This window comes from Oryctolagus cuniculus, chromosome 6, assembly GCF_964237555.1.
Source record: "Oryctolagus cuniculus chromosome 6, mOryCun1.1, whole genome shotgun sequence".
NCBI classification, from domain to species: domain Eukaryota; kingdom Metazoa; phylum Chordata; class Mammalia; order Lagomorpha; family Leporidae; genus Oryctolagus; species Oryctolagus cuniculus.
The window spans coordinates 167,745,330-167,767,855 of record NC_091437.1 but is presented as its reverse complement, the minus strand read 5'-3'; the positions used below and the strand labels follow the sequence as shown (position 1 = coordinate 167,767,855).

Genomic DNA, 22,526 nt, shown 5'->3' with positions numbered 1-22,526 from the left:
GCGCAGCGGGCCCACCGCTCACGGCGTCCCGGGGGGCTTGGGGCTGCAGGCTGGAGTGTCTTCAGCGCATCGTGAGCAAGCTGCAGATGGAGGCCGGACTGTGCGAGGAGCAGCTGAACCAGGCCGACGCCCTGCTGCAGTCGGTGAGGGGAGGGCAGGGAGGGGCCAGAGGCAGGAGGGAAGTGGGTGGAACCCCAGAGCCCGGAGAGGGGTGGGCCCACAGGCAGGGGTGGGGCACTCGGGTTCGGGGAGCCAAGCTGAGCTCCTCCCTCCTGGTGCGCGGCCAGCTCTGCCTGTCTGCGCTGGAGGAGAGTTGTTTGGGCAGCAGCAGGACCCAGAGAGGCTGCCCTGCCTGCCCCCGGGCCTGCTCCTCCCCCACAGCACACAGGGCCGCAGGCGCAGGGCTGGGTGTGCCCAGGCCGGAACCTGTAGAAGGGAGGGATTCTGTGGCCGTGAGGGGCTCTCAGTCCTGGACCAACAGGACTCCTCTGGACTTGACTGGCTCCCTGCAGAGCCAGCAGGTGGACAGTTTGTCCAGAGTGTGTCTGTAGGGCAGGGAGAGAAGGGGGAAGATCAGGGTCCTGGCCAGCTGAGGCCTGGGCCTTCGGGCTGGGGAAGCGGGCAAGGGTGACCACCATGGACAAGGTCCCTGTGTGGTCGGGAGGTGGGCCAGCCAGGCTGAGTCACAGACCACCGCTTGGCAGGATATCCGGCTGCTGGCCACAGGCAAGGTGCCACAGCGGGCAGGGGAGGTGGAGCGGGACCTGGACAAGGCCGATGGCATGATCCGACTGCTGTTCAACGACGTGCAGACCCTCAAGGATGGACGGCACCCACAGGGCGAGCAGATGTACCGCAGGTGGGCCTCCCCCAGCCCTGCCCCGGCGCCGGCCGGCACTGGGCAGCTGGGGCCCGCTGACCTCCCCGACTCCTCCGCCCCAGGGTGTACCGCCTGCACGAGCGCCTGGTGGCCATCCGCACTGAGTTCAACCTGCGGCTGAAGGCGGGCGTGGCTGCCCCCGTGACCCAGGTGACTGTGCAGAGCACACAGAGGCGCCCGGAGCTGGAGGACTCCACCTTGCGCTACCTGCAGGACCTGCTGGCGTGGGTGGAGGAGAACCAGCGGCGGCTGGATGGGGCTGAGTGGGGTGTGGACCTGCCCAGCGTGGAGGCACAGCTGGGCAGCCACCGAGGCCTACACCAGTCCATCGAGGAGTTCCGGGCCAAGATCGAGCGGGCGCGGAACGATGAGGTGAGTGGCGCCTGTTGGGTGGTAGCGGTGGGCGGTCTGGGGACCCCGCCGCGGGCCTCACCCTCCCTCGTCTCCTGCAGGGCCAGCTCTCACCCGCTGCCCGGGGCGCTTACCGGGATTGCCTGGGCCGGCTGGACCTGCAGTATGCCAAGCTGCTGGTGAGCGAGTTGGCGGGGGCTGGGCGGGGGCGGGGGAGGCGGGCCAGTGGGTTGGCGTCGGTTCCCATGCGTTCCTCTTGCCCGCAGAACTCCTCCAAGGCCCGCCTCCGGTCCCTGGAGAGCCTGCACGGTTTCGTGGCAGCCGCCACCAAAGAGCTGATGTGGCTGAACGAGAAGGAGGAGGAGGAGGTCGGCTTTGACTGGAGCGAGCGCAATGCCAACATGGCCGCCAAGAAGGAGAGCTACTCGGTGAGGATGGCCGCCCCCCGCCGCGGGAGCCCCTCGGGGCAGACCCCGGCCCCTGAGCCCTTGTGCCCCTTGTCAGGCCCTGATGCGGGAGCTGGAGCTGAAGGAGAAGAAAGTCAAGGGGACCCAGAGTGTGGGGGACCGGCTGCTGCGTGAAGACCACCCCGCCAGGCCCACAGTGGAGGTGGGTGCGGGTGCGGGGCCGGGGGGCCCTCCCGGGGCCCCAGGGCGGTGGGGCGGGGCCTGATGAGGCTCCGCCTCCTCTCGCAGTCCTTCCAGGCAGCCCTGCAGACCCAGTGGAGCTGGATGCTTCAGCTGTGCTGCTGCATCGAGGCGCACCTGAAAGACAACACTGCCTACTTCCAGGTGAGGGCCCCCCTGCCCCTAGCCCTCGGGGGCTCCGCGCCCCCTCCTCAGGCCCCTGACCCCTCCCGCCACCCCAGTTCTTCTCAGATGTGCGGGAGGCCGAGGAGCAGCTGCGGAAGCTGCAGGAGACGCTGCGCAGGAAGTACAGCTGCGACCGCTCGGTCACCGTCACCCGGCTGGAGGACCTGCTGCGGGATGCGCAGGTGGGGCAGGCGCAGGGGCAGGGGCAGGGAGGGACTGGGAGGTGGCCGGGGGCCAGCAGAGCTGGTCGTGCACCCCGCTGTGGAGCCCACAGAGGAGTGAGGCGGGAGGCGGTGCTGGGGCTGCTCTTGTGGGCGCGCGCACACCGACAGCCTGCAGGGCCCTGGAGGGCCGAGTGCGCTGGGTGTGGGGCCCGTGAGTCCTGGGGTGGAGGTGGGGGACACCCAGTGGGGTCTCAGCGTGCTCGGCGGACAGTGCTGGAGGGAAGGGGGACCGAGGCTGGTCCCTGTGGTCAGCAAAGGCTGGGCCTCAGCCATAGCGTCATCGGGAGTGAGCGGCAGAGGTGCAGGCAGCTCCGGGCTGAGGCCGCTCCAGGCTGGGCTCTGACCTGTCCTTGGTGGGGTTTGGCCCCCCCATGGGGTTGGGAGGGAGGAGGGAAAAGGATGTCACAGGAGCTACAGCTCAGCCAAGCTGGGCCACCCAGGGGATGTGGGGACGGCTGTGGGCAGTGGGGGCTCCAGACCTGGTCAGAAAGGACATTGTCAGCGGCATCTCTCCGGGGACCAAGCCTCTCGGCTCCCCGTGTCCCCAGCCCGCAGCACTGGGAGGAACGCACAGACCTGGCCATCCCCAGATCTGGGTGGGTCCTGTGCTCCCGGGTGCCAGGCGTGTCGCCCTTAGCTGCCCCTCCCCTACAGGATGAGAAGGAGCAGCTCAACGAGTACAAGGGCCACCTCTCAGGCCTGGCAAAGCGGGCCAAGGCCATCGTGCAGCTGAAACCACGCAACCCAGCCTACCCCGTGCGTGGCCACATACCCCTCCTGGCCGTGTGTGACTACAAGCAGGTGGAGGTGAGGGCTGCGCCAGGCGGGGCCCCCGTGGGAGGGGTGAGCGGGGCTGTGGGTGTGGCCACATCGTCACTGACTCTGACGTCCCAGGTGACCGTGCACAAGGGTGACGAGTGCCAGCTGGTGGGCCCCGCCCAGCCGTCCCACTGGAAGGTGCTCAGCGGTTCCGGCAGCGAGGCAGCCGTGCCGTCTGTGTGCTTTCTCGTGCCGCCCCCCAACCTGGAGGCCCAGGAGGCTGTGGCCAGGTGGGTGGCCCAGGGAGCTACAGCTGGAGTGGGCGGGCAGCGGTGGGGCCCCGATGGCCCTGACTCTGGCCCTCACCTGCCAGGCTGGAGGCCCAGCACCAGGCCCTGGTCACGTTGTGGCATCAGCTGCATGTGGACATGAAGAGTCTTCTGGCGTGGCAGAGCCTCAGCCGTGATGTGCAGCTGATCCGCTCCTGGTCCCTGGTTACGGTACGGTGACGCGCTGGCCACGGGCACTTGGTGGGGGAGAGGCGGGGCCCCCCTCCATGCTCAGACCCGTGCCCTCCCCACCAGTTCCGCACCCTGAAGCCGGAGGAGCAGCGCCAAGCCCTGCGCAGCCTGGAACTGCACTACCAGGCTTTCCTGCGGGACAGCCAGGATGCAGGGGGCTTCGGGCCTGAGGACCGGCTCACGGCCGAGCGCGAGTACGGCTCCTGCAGCCGCCACTACCAGCAGCTGTTGCAGAGCGTGGAGCAGGGTAAGGAGCGGGCAGCACCCGGGGGTGGGCACGGGGGCCGGGCAGCCGCGTGACCAGACGCGCCCCCAGGTGAGCAGGAGGAGTCCCGCTGTCAGCGCTGCATCTCAGAGCTCAAGGACATCCGGCTGCAGCTGGAGGCCTGCGAGACCCGCACGGTGCACCGCCTGCGGCTGCCGCTGGACAAGGAGCCCGCGCGGGAGTGCGCCCAGCGCATCGCCGAGCAGCAGGCAGGTCCCCCTCCCCTCCCCTCCCCTCCTTGGGCACCGTGCGTTGGGCCGGGCCATGGTGGTCAGCGTGCTCCCTGCTCGCTTCCTCCTCAGAAAGCGCAGGCCGAGGTGGAGGGGCTTGGCAAGGGGGTCGCCCGGCTCTCTGCCGAGGCCGAGAAGGTCCTGGCGCTGCCCGAACCTTCGCCCGCCGCCCCTACTCTGCGTTCGGAGCTGGAGCTGACACTTGGCAAGCTGGAACAGGTCCGCAGCCTGTCTGCCATCTACCTGGAGAAGTGAGTGTGGGGGGCGGGGGCTGTGCCTGGGGAAGTGAGTGTGGGGGCCGGGTCATGGCGGGGGGCTGTGCCTGGGGAAGTGAGTGTGGGGGCCGGGGCCCGGGCGGGGGGCTGTGCCTGGGGAAGTGAGTGTGGGGGGCCGGGGCCCGGGCGGGGGGCTGTGCCTGGGGAAGTGAGTGTGGGGGCCGGGTCATGGCGGGGGGCTGTGCCTGGGGAAGTGAGTGTGGGGGCCGGGGCCTGGGCGGGGGGCTGTGCCTGGGGAAGTGAGTGTGGGGGCCGGGGCCTGGGCGGGGGGCTGTGCCTGGGGAAGTGAGTGTGGGGGCCAGGGCCTGGGCGGGGGGCTGTGCCTGGGGAAGTGAGTGTGGGGGGCCGGGGTCATGGCGGGGGGCTGTGCCTGGAGAAGTGAGTGTGGGGGCTGGGCCCGGGCGGGGGGCTGTGCCTGGGGAAGTGAGTGTGGGGGCTGGGTCATGGCGGGGGGCTGTGCCTGGAGAAGTGAGTGTGGGGGGCCGGGGCCCGGGCGGGGGGCTGTGCCTGGGGAAGTGAGTGTGGGGGCCTGGGCGGGGGGCTGTGCCTGGGGAAGTGAGTGTGGGGGGCTGGGCCCGGGCGGGGGGCTGTGCCTGGGGAAGTGAGTGTGGGGGCTGGGTCATGGCGGGGGGCTGTGCCTGGAGAAGTGAGTGTAGGGGCGGGGGGCTGTGCCTGGAGAAGTGAGTGTGGGGGCCGGGTTGTGGTGGGGGCTGTGCCCAGAGAAGCGCCCTGAGCCAAGGAAGGCCCATGGGGAATTGGAGTTGTCTGGCCAGGAGATAAGGGGCTCAGAGCTGGTGGCTGAGGAGGTGGCAGCCACAGGACTTCCCAGGGATACCTGCCTTTGGGGGTAGAAGGGAAGGGTGGGGAGGGGGGCAGACCCAAGGAGGAGCTAGAGGTCAGGAGGGTGCACACATCCCTGCGTAGTGGGTTCAGAGTGGGGAGGGGTGGTCACACAGCAGGGGGTTCTGCAGGCTCCAAGGGAGGGCTTCTTGGGCGGCAGCAGGTGCAGAGGGTGGGACAGTGGAGGCACGAGGGGCAGTGTAACCAGCCTTCCGTGCCCTACAGTGTCCTCCCCTTGCCCGGGGCCCACAGGGCAGTGCCCAGGCCCCCTCTTCTGCCTGCCCTCAGTCCCCAGTCCAGCCACAAGGCCTCAGCTGTCCTTGCTTTGCTGTGTGTTTCTGTGCATTCCTGGGGACCGGCTTTCAGAGGTGCCGTGGGAGGCCTGCCTGCATGCCTGCCCTGTCGATTCTGACTGGCCTCCAGGGGCCTCCAGGGGCCCCGAGCGGCCCACCTGCTATTTCAGGGTCTCCTGCTGTGTGGTCAGCACTGCGTCCCATTTTATCCCTTTGTGCACAAACAGTGTGTTGGAGGGGAGGGTCGCAGGCTGCTGTGGGTGCCCTTTCCACACTGAGTGTCTGGCTCACCCAGTGTGGGCTGGACCGTGAGGACCACACTGCCGCCAGCCAGCTCCACCTGCCCAGGCCTTTGTGTGGCCTCTGTGCAAGTCTTCAGGCTGGAGCTTGGTGTCCCTGAGCACCTCCTCGTGTCTGTTCTCCCTGAAGCCTGTGGCCACGGGACGCTGGCCTGGACGGAGTGCGGCCCGGCAGGCAGCGTCCCGCTCCCTGGGGCTCTGGCCCCACCGCTGTGGGCCTGCCTCTCCAGACGCAGCCGTCCTGACCGAGCCCTCCCTTCCGCAGGCTCAAGACCATCAGCCTGGTGATCCGCAGCACCCAAGGTGCCGAGGAGGTGCTCAGGACCCACGAGGAGCAGCTCAAGGAGGCGCAGGCCGTGCCTGCCACCCTCCCGGAGCTCGAGGCCACCAAGGCCTCGCTGAAGGTACTGGGACCGGACTCATGCCTGAGCGGGTGCGGGGCGTGCGTGGCGGGGGTCCCTGGCTGAAATGGCTTCCGCGCCTCCTCACTGCAGAAGCTGCGGGCCCAGGCAGAGGCTCAGCAGCCCGTGTTCGACGCCCTGCGGGACGAGCTGCGGGGGGCGCAGGAGGTGGGCGAGCGGCTGCAGCAGCGGCACGGCGAGCGGGACGTGGAGGTGGAGCGCTGGCGGGAACGGGTCCAGCAGCTGCTGGAGCGCTGGCAGGCTGTGCTGGCCCAGACCGACGTGCGGCAGCGCGAGCTCGAGCAGCTGGGCCGCCAGCTGCGCTACTACCGCGAGAGCGCGGACCCGCTGGCCGCCTGGCTGCAGGATGCCAAGCGGCGGCAGGAGCAGGCCCAGGCCGTGCCGCTCGCCAACAGCCGAGATGTGCGGGAACAGCTGCGACAGGAGAAGGTGGGCCCGGTCAGGGTGGGTGGGGGTAGGGGGCACGCCTGCGCCTGGCTGTGCTGACCACCGCCCCCCCCCCCCAGGCCCTGCTGGAGGAGATTGAGCGGCATGGCGAGAAGGTTGAGGAATGCCAGAGGTTCGCCAAGCAGTACATCAATGCCATCAAGGTGTGGCCCCCAGGCCTGGCCACGCGGGGAAGCCCATGGGTGGGTGCTGGGGGGCAGGCCTGGGGGGCGGAGCCAGTGACCGACCGCAGCGTGCGCCCACAGGACTACGAGCTGCAGCTGGTCACGTACAAGGCACAGTTGGAGCCAGTGGCGTCCCCAGCCAAGAAGCCCAAGGTCCAGTCTGGCGCAGAGAGCGTCATCCAGGAGGTAGGACCAGGGCCAGCGGGCCTGAGCTGGGTGAGGGGCTGGTTGGGCCCCACGGGGATGTGGCTCCGGGCAGGCCTCACCCTGGCGCTCCCTCCCGCCAGTACGTGGACCTGCGCACGCGCTACAGCGAGCTGACCACGCTCACCAGCCAGTACATCAAGTTCATCAGCGAGACCCTGCGGCACATGGAGGAGGAGGAGGTACAGCCGGGTGGGGGTGGGGGTTGGGGTGGGGGCCGGTGGGCATGGGGAGGCCATCCTGCCGCCTGCTCCACCCCAAACGCAGCGCACAGGAGCCCGTCCCAGGCTGTTAGCTGGTGGTAGCTCTTCCTACTGCTGCTGCCTGGTGCCACGTGGTGCCTGTCCCCCAGCACGCCACCCCAGGCTGCCTCACCGGCGGCCCTCCCTGGCCTGGTGCTGTGCTGCTCCCTGCGGTGGCTGGCGCCCCTCTCTCCTCTGTGCCGCCCCTCCTGCTTCCCACTGACCCTCCTGCGGCGTCTGCGCTGGTCTCCTTGCCTGGGCCCCTTTGGGAAGCCAGGCAGGCAAGGTGTTCAGCAGGCGGTTCCTCCTTGCCTTCCCGGGCCCCGCCGCCGTTGGGCCTGCCTGCAGCCAGCCCTGCCTTCTCTGCTTGAGCTGCAGGCTCCAGGGCCCCCCCCCCTCTGGAGCTGGCTTAGGTCCGCACCGCCGGGTTAGGGTTGGGTGGGGTCAGGGGCCCTGTGGTAAGAGCCAGGCCCCAGTGTCCAGCAGAGCCCAGGCGGTCTGTGCGGAGGGTGTGGCTTGTGGGCCCCACGAGCCTCCTGCTTTGCTCTCTTTCTCTCTCCCCCATCTGTCTGTCTGTCTCCGTCGCCTGTCTGCGGGAAGAGGGGAGGACGCCTGGGCCTCCTTCCCCAGGCTGGTGAGCATGGTGGGGCCAGCTGCGCTCACTGCCTGAGTGCCCTGGGCGGGTGCACGCTGTCTCCTCGGCCGGGCCGGGACCTCTGTCCTCCCTGACCCCTGCGCACCGCGCTGTCCGAGTGAACTGTGGTGGTGCCGTGTCACGTGACCCGTCTGGCGCCTGCTCCGGGCTCACGCTCTTTCTGGTTCTCTTCCTCTCTGCCACGGCCGCAGAGGCTGGCAGAGCAGCAGCGAGCCGAGGAGCGGGAACGGCTGGCCGAGGTGGAGGCCGCGCTGGAGAAGCAGCGGCAGCTGGCCGAGGCACACGCGCAGGCCAAGGCGCAGGCGGAGCGGGAGGCGCAGGAGCTGCAGCGACGCATGCAGGAGGAGGTGGCTCGGCGGGAGGAGGCGGCGGTGGACGCACAGCAGCAGAAGCGCAGCATTCAGGAGGAGCTGCAGCACCTGCGGCAGAGCTCGGAGGCCGAGATCCAGGCCAAAGCCCAGCAGGTGGAGGCGGCGGAGCGCAGCCGGGTGCGCATCGAGGAGGAGATCCGCGCCGTGCGCCTGCAGCTGGAGACGACCGAGCGCCAGCGCAGCGGGGCCGAGGGTGAGCTGCAGGCGCTGCGCTCGCGGGCGGAGGAGGCCGAGGCGCAGAAGCGGCAGGCACAGGAGGAGGCCGAGCGCTTGCGCCGGCAGGTGCAGGAGGAGAGCCAGCGCAAGCGGCACGCGGAGGCGGAGCTGGCCCTGCGCGTCAAGGCCGAGGCCGAGGCCGCCCGGGAGAAGCAGCGGGCCCTGCAGGCGCTGGAGGAGCTGCGGCTGCAGGCCGAGGAGGCGGAGCGGCGGCTGCGGCAGGCCGAGGCGGACCGGGCCCGCCAGGTGCAGGTGGCCCTGGAGACGGCGCAGCGCAGCGCCGAGGCGGAGCTGCAGAGCAAGCGGGCCTCCTTCGCGGAGAAGACGGCCCAGCTGGAGCGCACCCTGCAGGAGGAGCACGTGGCCGTGGCGCAGCTGCGCGAGGAGGCCGAGCGGCGGGCGCAGCAGCAGGCGGAGGCCGAGCGTGCCCGCGAGGAGGCCGAGCGGGAGCTGGAGCGCTGGCAGCTGAAGGCCAACGAGGCGCTGCGGCTGCGGCTGCAGGCAGAGGAGGTGGCGCAGCAGAAGAGCCTGGCGCAGGCCGAGGCCGAGAAGCAGAAGGAGGCGGCAGAGCGCGAGGCGCGCCGGCGGGGCAAGGCGGAGGAGCAGGCCGTGCGGCAGCGGGAGCTGGCCGAGCAGGAGCTGGAGAAGCAGCGGCAGCTGGCTGAGGGCACCGCGCAGCAGCGCCTGGCCGCGGAGCAGGAGCTCATCCGGCTGCGGGCCGAGACCGAGCAGGGGGAGCAGCAGCGGCAGCTGCTGGAGGAGGAGCTGGCCCGGCTGCAGCGCGAGGCGGCCGCGGCCACGCAGAAGCGCCAGGAGCTGGAAGCCGAGCTGGCCAAGGTGCGAGCCGAGATGGAAGTGCTGCTGGCCAGCAAGGCCCGGGCCGAGGAGGAGTCGCGCAGCACCAGCGAGAAGTCCAAGCAGAGGCTGGAGGCCGAGGCCGGCCGCTTCCGCGAGCTGGCCGAGGAGGCCGCGCGCCTGCGCGCCCTGGCGGAGGAGGCACAGCGGCAGCGGCAGCGGGCGGAGGAGGACGCGGCACGGCAGCGGGCGGAGGCCGAGCGCGTGCTCGCCGAGAAGCTGACCGCCATCAGCGAGGCCACGCGGCTCAAGACGGAGGCAGAGATAGCGCTCAAGGAGAAGGAGGCGGAGAACGAGCGCCTGCGGCGGCTGGCGGAAGACGAGGGCTTCCAGCGGCGGCGGCTGGAGGAGCAGGCGGCGCAGCACAAGGCTGACATCGAGGAGCGCCTGGCCCAGCTGCGCAAGGCCTCCGAGAGCGAGCTGGAGCGGCAGAAGGGCCTGGTGGAAGACACGCTGCGGCAGCGGCGGCAGGTGGAGGAGGAGATCCAGGCGCTGAAGGTGAGCTTCGAGAAGGCAGCGGCGGGCAAGGCGGAGCTGGAGCTGGAGCTGGGGCGCATCCGCAGCAGCGCCGAGGACACGCTGCGCAGCAAGGAGCAGGCGGAGCTGGAGGCCGCCCGGCAGCGGCAGCTGGCGGCCGAGGAGGCCCAGCGGCGCCGCGAGGCCGAGGAGCGCGTGCAGAAGGGCCTGGTGGCCGAGGAGGAGGCCGCCCGGCAGCGCAAGGCCGCGCTGGAGGAGGTGGAGCGGCTCAAGGCCAAGGTGGAGGAGGCCTGGCGCCTGCGGGAGCGGGCGGAGCAGGAGTCGGCGCGGCAGCTGCAGCTGGCCCAGGAGGCGGCCCAGAAGCGCCTGCAGGCCGAGGAGAAGGCGCACGCCTTCGCCGTGCAGCAGCGGGAGCAGGAGCTGCAGCAGACGCTGCAGCAGGAGCAGAGCATGCTGGAGCGGCTGCGTGGCGAGGCCGAGGCGGCGCGGCGCGCGGCCGAGGAGGCCGAGGCGGCGCGGGAGCAGGCCGAGCGCGAGGCTGCCCAGTCCCGGCAGCAGGTGGAAGAGGCCGAGCGGCTGAAGCAGACGGCAGAGGAGCAGGCGCAGGCCCGGGCGCAGGCGCAGGCCGCCGCGGAGAAGCTGCGCAAGGAGGCCGAGCAGGAGGCGGCGCGGCGGGCGCAGGCGGAGCAGGCGGCTCTGCGGCAGAAGCAGGCGGCCGACGCGGAGATGGAGAAGCACAAGACGTTCGCGGAGCAGACGCTGCGGCAGAAGGCGCAGGTGGAGCAGGAGCTGACGACGATGCGGCTGCAGCTGGAGGAGACGGACCACCAGAAGCGCATCCTGGACGAGGAGCTGCAGCGGCTGAAGGCGGAGGTGACGGAGGCAGCCCGGCAGCGCGGCCAGGCCGAGGAGGAGCTCTTCTCCCTGCGGGTGCAGATGGAGGAGCTGGGCAAGCTCAAGGCTCGCATCGAGGCCGAGAACCGCGCGCTCATCCTGCGCGACAAGGACAACACGCAGCGCTTCCTGGAGGAGGAGGCCGAGAAGATGAAGCAGGTGGCCGAGGAGGCCGCCCGGCTGAGCGTGGCGGCGCAGGAGGCGGCGCGGCTGCGGCAGCTGGCCGAGGAGGACCTGGCGCAGCAGCGGGCCCTGGCGGAGAAGATGCTCAGGGAGAAGATGCAGGCGGTGCAGGAGGCCACGCGGCTGCGGGCCGAGGCCGAGCTGCTGCAGCAGCAGAAGGAGCTGGCGCAGGAGCAGGCCCGGCGGCTGCAGGAGGACAAGGAGCAGATGGAGCAGCAGCTGGCGGCGGAGACGCAGGGCTTCCAGCGGACGCTGGAGGCGGAGCGGCAGCGGCAGCTAGAGATGAGCGCCGAGGCGGAGCGCCTCAAGCTGCGCGTGGCCGAGCTGAGCCGGGCCCAGGCCCGCGCCGAGGAGGACGCCCAGCGCTTCCGGAAGCAGGCGGAGGACATCGGCGAGAAGCTGCACCGCACCGAGCTCGCCACCCAGGAGAAGGTGACGCTGGTGCAGACGCTGGAGGTGCAGAGGCAGCAGAGCGACCGCGACGCCGAGCACCTGCGGGAGGCCATCGCCGAGCTGGAGCGCGAGAAGGAGAAGCTCAAGCAGGAGGCCAAGCTGCTGCAGCTCAAGTCCGAGGAGGTACCGGCCCCCGGCGTGCAGGCGGGCAGGCCCGGGTGTGCCCCTGGGGTGGGTGGCGGGCGTGCCGGGGCCCCCGTGGGTGCTGACGCGCCGCGCCTGCCTTCCCTCCCGCTCCCCCTAGATGCAGACGGCGCAGCAGGAGCAGATGCTGCAGGAGACGCAGGCCCTGCAGCAGAGCTTCCTGTCGGAGAAGGACCGCCTGCTGCAGCGGGAGCGCTTCGTGGAGGAGGAGAAGGCCAAGCTGGAGAAGCTGTTCCAGGACGAGGTGGCCAAGGCCCAGCTGCTGCGCGAGGAGCAGCAGCGGCAGCAGCAGCAGATGGAGCAGGAGAGGCAGCAGCTGGCGGCCAGCATGGAGGAGGCCCGGCGGCGGCAGCACGAGGCCGAGGAAGGCGTGCGGCGCAAGCAGGAGGAGCTGCAGCGCCTGGAGCAGCAGCGGCAGCAGCAGGAGAAGCTGCTGGCCGAGGAGAACCAGCGGCTGCGCGAGCGGCTGCAGCGCCTGGAGGAGGAGCACCGGGCCGCGCTGGCGCACTCCGAGGAGATCACCGCCCTGCAGGCCGCCGCCGCCGCCAAAGCCCTGCCCAACGGCCGGGAGGTGCCCGATGGCCCGGCCGCGGCGGCGGAGCCCGAGCACACCTTCGAGGGCCTGCGGCGCAGGGTGCCGGCCCAGCAGCTGCAGGAGGCGGGCATCCTGAGCGGCGAGGAGCTGCAGCGGCTGGCGCAGGGCCGCACAACGGTGGCCGAGCTCGCGCGGAGGGAGGACGTGCGGCGCTACCTGCAGGGCAGCAGCAGTGTCGCTGGGCTGCTGCTCAAGCCCACCGGCGAGAAGCTGAGCGTGTACGCGGCCCTGCGGCGGCAGCTGCTGAGCCCGGGCACTGCCCTCATCCTGCTGGAGGCCCAGGCGGCCTCAGGTTTCCTGCTGGACCCCGTAGGGAACCGGCGGCTGACCGTCAACGAGGCCGTGAAGGAGGGCGTGGTGGGCCCCGAGCTGCACCACAAGCTGCTGTCAGCCGAGCGCGCCGTCACGGGCTACAAGGACCCCTACACGGGCGAGCAGATCTCGCTCTTCCAGGCCATGCAGAAGGACCTGATCGTGCGCGACCACGGCATCCGGCTGCTGGAGGCGCAGATCGCCACGGGCGGCATCATCGACCCCGTGCACAGCCACCGCCTGCCGGTGGGCGTGGCCTACGAGCGCGGCTACTTTGACGAGGAGATGAACCGCGTGCTGCAGGACCCGAGCGACGACACCAAGGGCTTCTTCGACCCCAACACGCACGAGAACCTCACCTACCTGCAGCTGCTGGAGCGCTGCGTGGAGGACCCCGAGACGGGCCTGCGCCTGCTGCCGCTCACAGATGCGGCCGCCAAGGGCGGGGAGCTTGTCTACACCGACTCCGAGGCCCGGGACGTCTTTGAGAAGGCCACCGTGTCGGCGCCGTTCGGCAAGTTCCGGGGCAAGACGGTGACCATCTGGGAGATCATCAACTCGGAGTACTTCACGGCCGAGCAGCGGCGGGACCTGCTGCGGCAGTTCCGCACGGGCCGCATCACGGTCGAGAAGATCATCAAGATCGTCATCACTGTGGTGGAGGAGCACGAGCAGAGGGGCCAGTTGTGCTTCGAGGGGCTGCGCGCCCTGGTGCCCGCCGCCGAGCTGCTGGACAGCAAGGTCATCGACCACGACCTCTACCGCCAGCTGCAGCGCGGCGAGCGCTCCGTGCGGGAGGTGGCCGAGGTGGATGCCGTGCGGCGGGCCCTGCGGGGCACCGGTGTCATCGCGGGGGTGTGGCTGGAGGAGGCAGGGCAGAAGATGAGCGTGTACGAGGCCCTGAGGAAGGACCTGCTGCAGCCGGACGTGGCCGTGGCCCTGCTGGAAGCCCAGGCCGGCACCGGGCACATCATCGACCCCGCCACCAGCGCTCGGCTGACCGTGGACGAGGCCGTGCGAGCCGGCCTGGTGGGTCCTGAGCTGCATGAGAAGCTGCTGTCGGCCGAGAAGGCCGTGACGGGTTACAGGGACCCCTACTCGGGGCAGAGCGTCTCCCTGTTCCAGGCCCTGAAGAAAGGCCTCCTGCCCCGGGAGCAGGGCCTGCGCCTGCTGGACGCCCAGCTGTCCACGGGGGGCATCGTGGACCCCAGCAAGAGCCACCGTGTGCCCCCTGATGTCGCCTGTGCCCGGGGCTACCTGGATGAGGAGACCAGTAGGGCCCTGTCGGCACCCGCAGATGACGTCAAGGCCTACCTCGACCCCGGCACGCGGGAGCCGGTCACGTATAGCCAGCTGCAGCAGCAGTGCCGGGCTGACCAGCTGACCGGGCTGAGCCTGCTGCCACTCTCTGAGAAGGCCGCCCGGGCCCGGCAGGAGGAGGTCTACTCTGAGGCCCAGGCCCGGGACACCTTCGAGAAGGCCGCGGTCGAGGTCCCGGTGGGCAGCTTCAAGGGCCGGCCGGTGACGGTGTGGGAGCTCATCAGCTCCGAGTACTTCACGGAGGAGCAGCGGCAGGAGCTGCTGCGGCAGTTCCGCACGGGCAAGGTCACCGTGGAGAAGGTCATCAAGATCCTCATCACCATCGTGGAGGAGGTGGAGACCCGGCGGCAGGAGAGGCTGTCCTTCAGCGGCCTCCGCGCCCCCGTGCCGGCCAGTGAGCTCCTGGCCGCCCGCGTCCTCAGCAGAGCCCAGTTCGAGCAGCTCAGGGATGGCAAGACGTCGGTCAAGGACCTCTCGGAGGTGGACTCCGTGCGCACGCTGCTACAGGGCAGCGGCTGCCTGGCCGGCATCTACCTGGAGGACTCCAAGGAGAAGGTGACCATCTACGAGGCCATGCGCCGGGGCCTGCTGCGGCCCAGCACGGCCACGCTCCTGCTCGAGGCACAGGCAGCCACTGGCTTCCTGCTGGACCCCGTGCGGAACCAGCGCCTCTACGTCCACGAGGCCGTGAAGGCAGGTGTGGTGGGCCCCGAGCTGCACGAGAAGCTGCTGTCGGCGGAGAAGGCCGTCACAGGCTACAAGGACCCCTACTCGGGCTCCACCATCTCGCTCTTCCAGGCCATGAAGAAGGGCCTGATCCTGAAAGACCACGGCATCCGGCTGCTGGAGGCGCAGATCGCCACGGGCGGCATCATCGACCCCGTGCACAGCCACCGGCTGCCCGTGGACGTGGCCTACGAGCGCGGCTACTTCGACGAGGAGATGAACCGCGTGCTGCAGGACCCGAGCGACGACACCAAGGGCTTCTTCGACCCCAACACGCACGAGAACCTCACCTACCGGCAGCTGCTGGAGCGCTGCGTGGAGGACCCCGAGACGGGCCTGCGCCTGCTGCCGCTCAGGGGCGCTGAGAGGGCCGAGGTGGTGGAGACCAAGCAGGTGTACACCGAGGAGGAGACCCGGAGGGCCTTCGAGGAGACGCAGATCGACATCCCTGGCGGCGGCAGCCACGGCGGCTCCACCATGTCCCTGTGGGAGGTGATGCAGTCGGACATGATCCCCGAGGAGCAGCGGGCCCGGCTGCTGGCCGACTTCCAGGCCGGCCGCGTGACCAAGGAGCGCATGATCATCATCATCATTGAGATCATCGAGAAGACGGAGATCATCCGGCAGCAGAACCTGGCCTCCTACGACTACGTGCGCCGCCGCCTCACCGCCCAGGACCTCTACGAGGCCCGCATCATCTCCCTGGAGACCTACAACCTGCTCCGCGAGGGCGCCCGCAGCCTGCGGGAGGCCCTGGAGGCCGAGTCTGCCTGGCGCTACCTCTACGGCACAGGCTCCGTGGCCGGGGTCTACCTGCCCGGCTCCAGGCAGACTCTGACCATCTACCAGGCCCTGAAGAAGGGGCTGCTAAGCGCGGAGGTGGCCCGCCTGCTGCTGGAGGCCCAGGCGGCCACGGGCTTCCTGCTGGACCCGGTGAAGGGCGAGCGGCTGACCGTCGACGAGGCTGTGCGCAAGGGCCTGGTGGGCCCTGAGCTGCACGACCGGCTGCTCTCGGCAGAGCGGGCCGTCACCGGCTACCGCGACCCCTACACCGAGCAGACCATCTCACTCTTCCAAGCCATGAAGAAGGAGTTGATCCCCGCTGAGGAGGCCCTGCGGCTGCTGGACGCCCAGCTGGCCACCGGCGGCATCGTGGACCCGCACCTGGGCTTCCACCTCCCGCTGGAGGTGGCCTACCAGCGGGGCTACCTCAACAAGGACACGCACGACCAGCTGTCGGAGCCCAGCGAGGTGCGCGGCTACGTGGACCCCTCCACCGACGAGCGCCTCAGCTACACGCAGCTGCTCCGGCGGTGCCGCCGCGACGAGGCCAGCGGCCAGCTGCTGCTGCCGCTCTCCGACGCCCGGAAGCTGACCTTCCGCGGCCTGCGCAAGCAGATCACGGTGGAGGAGCTGGTGCGCTCCCAGGTCATGGACGAGGCCACGGCGCTGCAGCTGCAGGAGGGCCTGACGTCCATCGAGGAGGTCTCCAAGAACCTGCAGAAGTTCCTGGAGGGCACCAGCTGCATCGCCGGCGTCCTCGTCGACGCCACCAAGGAGCGGCTGTCCGTGTACCAGGCCATGAAGAAGGGCATCATCCGGCCCGGCACGGCCTTCGAGCTGCTCGAGGCGCAGGCGGCCACCGGCTACGTCATCGACCCCATCAAGGGGCTCAAGCTGACCGTGGAGGAGGCCGTGCGCATGGGCATCGTGGGGCCCGAGTTCAAGGACAAGCTGCTGTCGGCCGAGCGCGCCGTCACGGGCTACCGGGACCCGTACTCGGGGAAGCTGATCTCGCTCTTCCAGGCCATGAAGAAGGGCCTGATCCTGAAAGACCACGGCATCCGGCTGCTGGAGGCGCAGATCGCCACGGGCGGCATCATCGACCCCGAGGAGAGCCACCGGCTGCCCGTGGAGGTGGCCTACAAGCGCGGCCTGTTCGACGAGGAGATGAACGAGATCCTGAGCGACCCTTCGGACGACACCAAGGGCTTCTTCGACCCCAACACGGAGGAGAACCTCACCTACCTGCAGCTGATGGAGCGCTGCGTGGAGGACCCCCAGACGGGCCTGCGCCTGCTGCCGCTCAAGGAGAGGAAGCGCGAGCGGAAGACGTCCTCCAAGTCCTCGGTGCGCAAGCGCCGCGTGGTGATCGTGGACCCCGAGACGGGCAAGGAGATGTCGGTGTACGAGGCCTACCGCAAGGGCCTCATCGACCACCAGACGTACCTGGAGCTGTCCGAGCAGGAGTGCGAGTGGGAGGAGATCACCATCTCGTCCTCGGACGGCGTGGTCAAGTCCATGATCATCGACCGGCGCTCCGGCCGCCAGTACGACATCGACGACGCCATCTCCAAGAATTTCATCGACCGCTCGGCCCTGGACCAGTACCGCGCCGGCACGCTCTCCATCACCGAGTTCGCGGACATGCTGTCCGGCAACGCCGGCGGCTTCCGCTCCCGCTCCTCCTCCGTGGGCTCCTCCTCTTCCTACCCCATCAGCCCCGCCGTCTCCAGGACCCAGCTGACCTCCTGGTCCGACCCCAGCGAGGAGACGGGCCCCGTGGCCGGCATCCTGGACACAGAGACGCTGGAGAAGGTGTCCGTTACGGAGGCCATGCACCGCAACCTGGTGGACAACATCACCGGGCAGCGGCTGCTGGAGGCGCAGGCCTGCACCGGGGGCATTATCGACCCCGTCACCGGCGAGCGCTTCCCCGTCACCGACGCCGTCAACAAGGGCCTGGTGGACAAGGTCATGGTGGACCGCATCAACCTGGCCCAGAAGGCCTTCTGTGGCTTCGAGGACCCGCGCACCAAGACCAAGATGTCGGCCGCCCAGGCCCTGAAGAAGGGCTGGCTCTACTACGAGGCGGGCCAGCGCTTCCTGGAGGTGCAGTACCTGACCGGGGGCCTCATCGAGCCGGACGTGCCGGGCCGCGTGTCCCTCGACGAGGCCCTGCAGCGCGGCACCGTGGATGCCCGCACCGCCCAGAAGCTGCGCGACGTCGGCGCCTACTCCAAGTACCTCACCTGCCCCAAGACCAAGCTCAAGATCTCCTACAAGGACGCGCTGGACCGTAGCATGGTGGAGGAGGGCACGGGGCTGCGGCTGCTGGAGGCCTCCGCCCAGTCCAGCAAGGGCTACTACAGCCCCTACAGTGTCAGCGGCTCCGGCTCCACCGCCGGCTCCCGCGCCGGCTCCCGCACCGGCTCCCGGGCCGGCTCCCGCCGCGGCAGCTTCGACGCCACCGGCTCCGGCTTCTCCATGACCTTCTCTTCCTCCTCCTACTCTTCCTCAGGCTATGGCCGCCGCTACGCCTCGGGGCCCTCGGCCTCCCTGGGGGGCCCCGAGTCTGCAGTGGCCTGACCCCCTGCCTGCACCCTGCCCCTCCCGCTCTGCATGCGTTCAGGCTCCCTGCCCAGGGCCGGGGTCTCTCTCGAACGTTTAAAGGTGTCTTCCTCCCAAGCTGTGCCTCAAGTTTAACCAAAAAAGACCAGACTAACACGTTAATCTCTCTCTTTCTCTCTTCCTCTCTCTCTCTCTCTTCCTCTCTCTCTCCGCTGTCCAGGCAGCTTGTAGTGGGGGGGCAGGGCCAGCCCAGCCTCACTGACCACCTCACCCTCCTCGGGTCTCCCCACTCCCTTCTCCTTGCCACTCACCACAGCCAGGTGCCTTGGAGGGTCCAGAGCCGAGCCCCCAGCCCACTCTTCCTCTCTCCCCAGGGAGGGCTCTGTCTAGGCAAGAGCCCCAGTCCCGTGAGAGCCAGCACCCCCCCCACCCCGTGCCCACCTGCCAGCCCTAGCTGCCGAGGACTCCCCGGGCCATCCCAGGCCAGCCGGCGTCTGCTTCCCGGTGTGTTGCCAGGGCAGACCCGTGGGTGTTGCTGGCGAAGGGCGGATGTCCCTGGCCGGCGTCTCTCCCCGCCTGCCCGGAGCAGCTGCTTCCCCATGGGAAGAAGAGGGTTCAGGCTGCAGAGTCAGCTGGCCCGGGCGTGCCACAGCCCGGTCAGCCCCTGCCCGGCTCCCGCAGCTGCTCACGCCCGCTTCCCCGCCACACATGGCCCCGGGCCCCGGGCCTCTTGGCTTCAGCCTCAGCTCCCTAGAAAGTGCCTTCCGTGTCTCTCCTGCTGCCCCAGGCCCACGGACTGACCCAGAGTGGGAAGCGGGCACTCCCCGTGGGGCGTGGCTGGGGGGGGTCCTCCTGCTGGGGTGCTACCGGCCAGGCCTGCTCCCAGGGAGCCCCAGCCCCCAGAACAGACTCAGCTCCTACTTGGCCCGGGGACATTGGCCGGGCTGCCTTCTGACCCTAGCACCCCGCTGGTGCCCCTCGCCCTCCCCTGTTCCACCCAGCCCTTGCCCTTGGTGGCTCCCACCCCTGCTCCACCTCTGGCTGAGCTTTGCATGTTCCACTAACCTGGGCTGGCGGCAGGTGGAGGTGCCAGGTGCGCGGCGCCTCTGTGAGGGCAGAACACTAACCTGACCATGGGCGGGGGCCCTGCGGCCTCTGCCCCCAATAAAAGCAATTCCAGTCTTCCTGTGGGTCCTGCCTCATTTCTGTGTCCCTGGGTCAGGGTGGCTGCTGCTGCCCCAGGCTCTGAGCTTGGCCGAGACGGGAGGAAGTGAGTGTCCATGGGCAAGAAAACCCGGTGGTGGCTGGTGTCCAGGGTGGGGCCATGCCCAGGCCTGGCCTGCTGATGGTGGCCTGGCCCTGCTGCCCGGGCCGGCCCTCGGCCCAGGGCTGGCGCTGCGGGTGCTTGGGTCTCATGCCCCCCCGCCCCGCGGGTGAGCTGGCCCCTGCGGGCCAAGGGCATCTCTGTCTGGGGAAGGGTCTGCCTTGCAGCCTCAACCACTGTCTGCGCCTGGCCCATCGGCCCCACACTTCCTGTGCTGAGGTTGCCCGACCTGGACTTGCTTCTCCAGGGCTCTGACTGGGTGCGGTTTCTGGGGGGACACACCCAGCCCTGCTGCAGCCGCTGGCCCTGGGGCCAGAGAGATGGCGCCTTCCTGGACCCAAGCTCTGGCTCCACTTTGCCCACGTGAGAGCTTCCCAGCTGCGGCCTGTTGGTGGTCCGGGACCCCTGCCACACTACAGCTGTGTGCACCCGGGCTGGGGGTGGGGCGGCCACAGCTCTCCTGTGGGCCCAGGACCCCTGAAGTGGCAGGGACGGGAGGCGTGTTCCCCAGCGGGTCACGGGGTGGTGGGAGCTGCTCCAGCTCCCACCCCGTGGTTCCTGGACCTGGACAGTGGACGGTCACCCCGTGGCTTTGGAGTGGACCTTGTCCTGGAGCGTGGCAGCACGGTCCTGAGATGTCGCCAGGACGGCGATGCCCAGCAGTGGCTCCTGGGAGGGGGCAGGAGACGTGAGTGCACAGCTGACCCCGGCTGACTCCTCTGCAGGGGGGAGGGGCCCGGCCAGCGCCTGAGTCACGTGGCTCTGTGGCTGGTGAAGCGTCAGAGGCCTCTGGAGGTCTACACCGCTGGAGACAGGATGTTCTGCTGGGAGAGGGCGCCATGGCCCGCCCATGCCCCTGCACCTTGGTGGCTCTGGGAATTCTGGGTAGCTGGTGTCTGCTGGCCAAACCATTGGTCCATGAGTACTTTGGTGTCCTGGTACACATCAGCTCTCAGCGAAGATCCCATGCCCTGTGTCCATCTGGTGCCTCCTCTCCGTCTCCTGGTCCTCTCAGACCCTGACCAACCAGCCTAGTCCCTCCCTACGTGAGCTGCCGTCCTGGGCCTGTGAGGTGGACGGCCCAGTGCCTGGCAGAAGCTCTGGCCAGGGATTGCCCTACCCTGTGTCCCGGCGCTGGGCCTGGGTGGAGCCCAGCAAAGCACACTGGCTGCCGTGAGCAGACCTGGACTTTGACCACTTCCGTCACCTGTCACAGGGCCCCTCTGTGAGGCCAGGGCGTGGGGGGGGGGGGTGCTGGGACACCCACCCATGCAGCCTTCTGGCCTGCGCAAGCCTGCACCCAGGTGTCCACCTGGCCTTACCCTGGGTTCTCACGGAGCCCACCACCCTGGGTGCCTGCTGGGTCCGATGCGCTGGCTCCTGACCGGGGCTGGGGCTGCACAGTCGCCACTCACTTCATGGCAGACGGGACACCCTCGCTTCAGAACCGAGGGCCTGGGCTGCCGGCTCGGAGACCCCACGCCCCCCCCCCACATGGGTGGGTACTTCCCGTACGAGGGGCCCGCGGGGCGTCTGGGCTAAGTGGTGGGACTCGGCGTCACAGCCCCTGTCCTCGTCCCAGTCCCCTCTGGGAAGCAGAGGCCTCCACGTGGCCTGGCGAGTGTGTTGTGAGCTGTGAAACCCAGAGAGCTCTGCGTGGAGGGCCATGCCCGACATGCCCAGGCCTGCCACAGCCTTTGCCGAGGTGCCCGCCTCGAGCCTCGGCCGGCTTCTCCCACTCCGAGTGCGCTCAGAGTCCCCGCTGCTGCCCGCGTGTCAGGCTGGCTTAGCGGGCGGGCGTGTCCTCTGTGAGGCAGGCAGCCCACGCCCGTCAGAATAGACTGAGACGAGACAGGGCCGAAGGGCTGTGTGCTGGCCTCTGTGCCCACATGACCGTGCACCTTTGTCCCCACCCCACCCCGCCCCCGACCAGGTGCATGCAAACCCTGACCTCCTGTCTGTAGGGAAAAGGGACCGTGACCGCATCACCGACAGAGACCTTGTCAGGACGGGAGCGGCTGCAGGCGGAGGCCTTCGTGGCACGCTGGATCCGCTCAGGTCGTGTAGAGAGCTGACCAGTGAGTGGGAAAATGGTGACGTCGCCCTATCCTCTGCGTGTTGGCACTGCTGCTAGGCTGGGCTGCTCCAGCCGAGACGCTGTGCTGTTTGTAGCTTGTGATCCTGGCTATGGTGGGTGGACTCCTCCTCCTAATAGTGATTTTTTTCTTTAAGATTTATTTTATTTATTTGAAAGAGTTACAGAGATGTAGAGACAGAGAGGTCTTCCACCCACTGGTTCACTCCCTGGATGGCTGTAATGGCCGGAGCTGCATCCATCCGAAGCCAGGAACCAGGAGCCTCTTCCGGGTCTCCCAGGTGGGTGCAGGGGCCCAAGGACTTGGGCCATCTTCCACTGCTTTCCCAGGCCACAGCAGGGAGCTGGATTGGAAGTGGGGCAGCCGGGTCTCGAATTGGCACCTGCCCCGGCCCGCGGGGTAATCAACTAGGACACGAAGGAGGGCAGACCTGAATGGAGAGACAAACCAGACACGAGAAGGGAGACCAAGACAGTACTCTGATCAAGGTCTCACTTTATTGGAGAAGGAAGTGGCTTATATAGTACAAGGCAAGAATTGTACAGTGGAGGGTAAGCAGGGGTCATCTCACAACATAGATCAAAGGAATAATTTCACAGGAACCAGCATCAATTTGACAAAGGGAGTTACAGCGAGGTCTTACAGCTACCAGACGTGCTTATCAAGGTACAAGAAAGAGAGCATTGAAGCCAGATGGCCAAGCGCTAACCATATCAGTGAGCTGTACAAATGGAATTTTCTAGTGAATCCTCCTTACAGGAACACAGCTGAAGGTTAGTCTAAACAAAGGCCTATACAGGGAAACCAGCACAGTGGCTCCCAACAGGCGCCCATATGGGATGCCAGCGCTTCAGGCCAGGGCGTTCACCCGCTGCGCCACAGCGCTGGTCCCACCAGCTGCTTTTCTTTTTTAAAGATTTGTTAGTGCAGCCAGGGCTGTGCCACAGTGGGCTAAGCTGCTGCCTGCAACGCCGGCATCCCATAAGAGCGCCAGTCCACATCCTGGCTGCTCCGCTTCTTGTTTTTTATTTTCCTACATTTTATTTATTTATTTTGATTAGGTAATAACATTCACATGATTTAAAATCGAAAAGGAACAAAAGGGCAGGAAGACGAAAACATTCCTCCCTCCCTGTCTCCCGGGTCCCTGCCCCATAGGTAGCTAACAGCCGCTTTCTCACAGATCTTTTTTTTTAACATTTACTTCTAGTTTGTTGTTTATTTTTAGAAAGCTTTTATTTAATAAATATGAATTTCCTAAGTACAACTTTTGGAATATAGCAGTTCTCCCCCCCCCCATGCTGGCCCTCCCACCCCCAAACTGTC

The 22,526-nt window shown here is 68.5% G+C and overlaps 1 protein-coding gene across 30 annotated transcripts in view; it reads left to right on the top strand.

The window, feature by feature from the left end:
* PLEC (plectin) overlaps positions 1-18,964 on the top strand; it is a 57,317-nt gene extending 38,353 nt beyond the window's left edge. For 28 of the 30 annotated variants that reach the window (XM_051831208.2, XM_070075639.1, XM_051831214.2 and 25 more), the window contains 21 exons: positions 50-143; positions 705-859; positions 943-1,252; positions 1,333-1,410; positions 1,498-1,659; positions 1,736-1,840; positions 1,927-2,022; positions 2,100-2,225; positions 2,922-3,074; positions 3,162-3,316; positions 3,400-3,526; positions 3,611-3,794; positions 3,864-4,021; positions 4,115-4,293; positions 6,015-6,153; positions 6,244-6,600; positions 6,678-6,761; positions 6,864-6,968; positions 7,070-7,168; positions 8,075-11,455; positions 11,577-18,964. In XM_051831208.2, the coding sequence (XP_051687168.1) occupies positions 50-143; positions 705-859; positions 943-1,252; positions 1,333-1,410; positions 1,498-1,659; positions 1,736-1,840; positions 1,927-2,022; positions 2,100-2,225; positions 2,922-3,074; positions 3,162-3,316; positions 3,400-3,526; positions 3,611-3,794; positions 3,864-4,021; positions 4,115-4,293; positions 6,015-6,153; positions 6,244-6,600; positions 6,678-6,761; positions 6,864-6,968; positions 7,070-7,168; positions 8,075-11,455; positions 11,577-17,798 (12,469 nt within the window). In that variant the 3' untranslated portion in view covers positions 17,799-18,964. Of the gene's footprint in view, positions 1-49; positions 144-704; positions 860-942; positions 1,253-1,332; positions 1,411-1,497; positions 1,660-1,735; positions 1,841-1,926; positions 2,023-2,099; positions 2,226-2,921; positions 3,075-3,161; positions 3,317-3,399; positions 3,527-3,610; positions 3,795-3,863; positions 4,026-4,114; positions 4,294-6,014; positions 6,154-6,243; positions 6,601-6,677; positions 6,762-6,863; positions 6,969-7,069; positions 7,169-8,074; positions 11,456-11,576 lie in introns of all 30 variants that reach the window. The other 2 variants (XM_070075632.1, XM_051831213.2) reach the window with 2 other exon arrangements.
* The last annotated feature ends 3,562 nt before the right edge of the window (positions 18,965-22,526 follow it).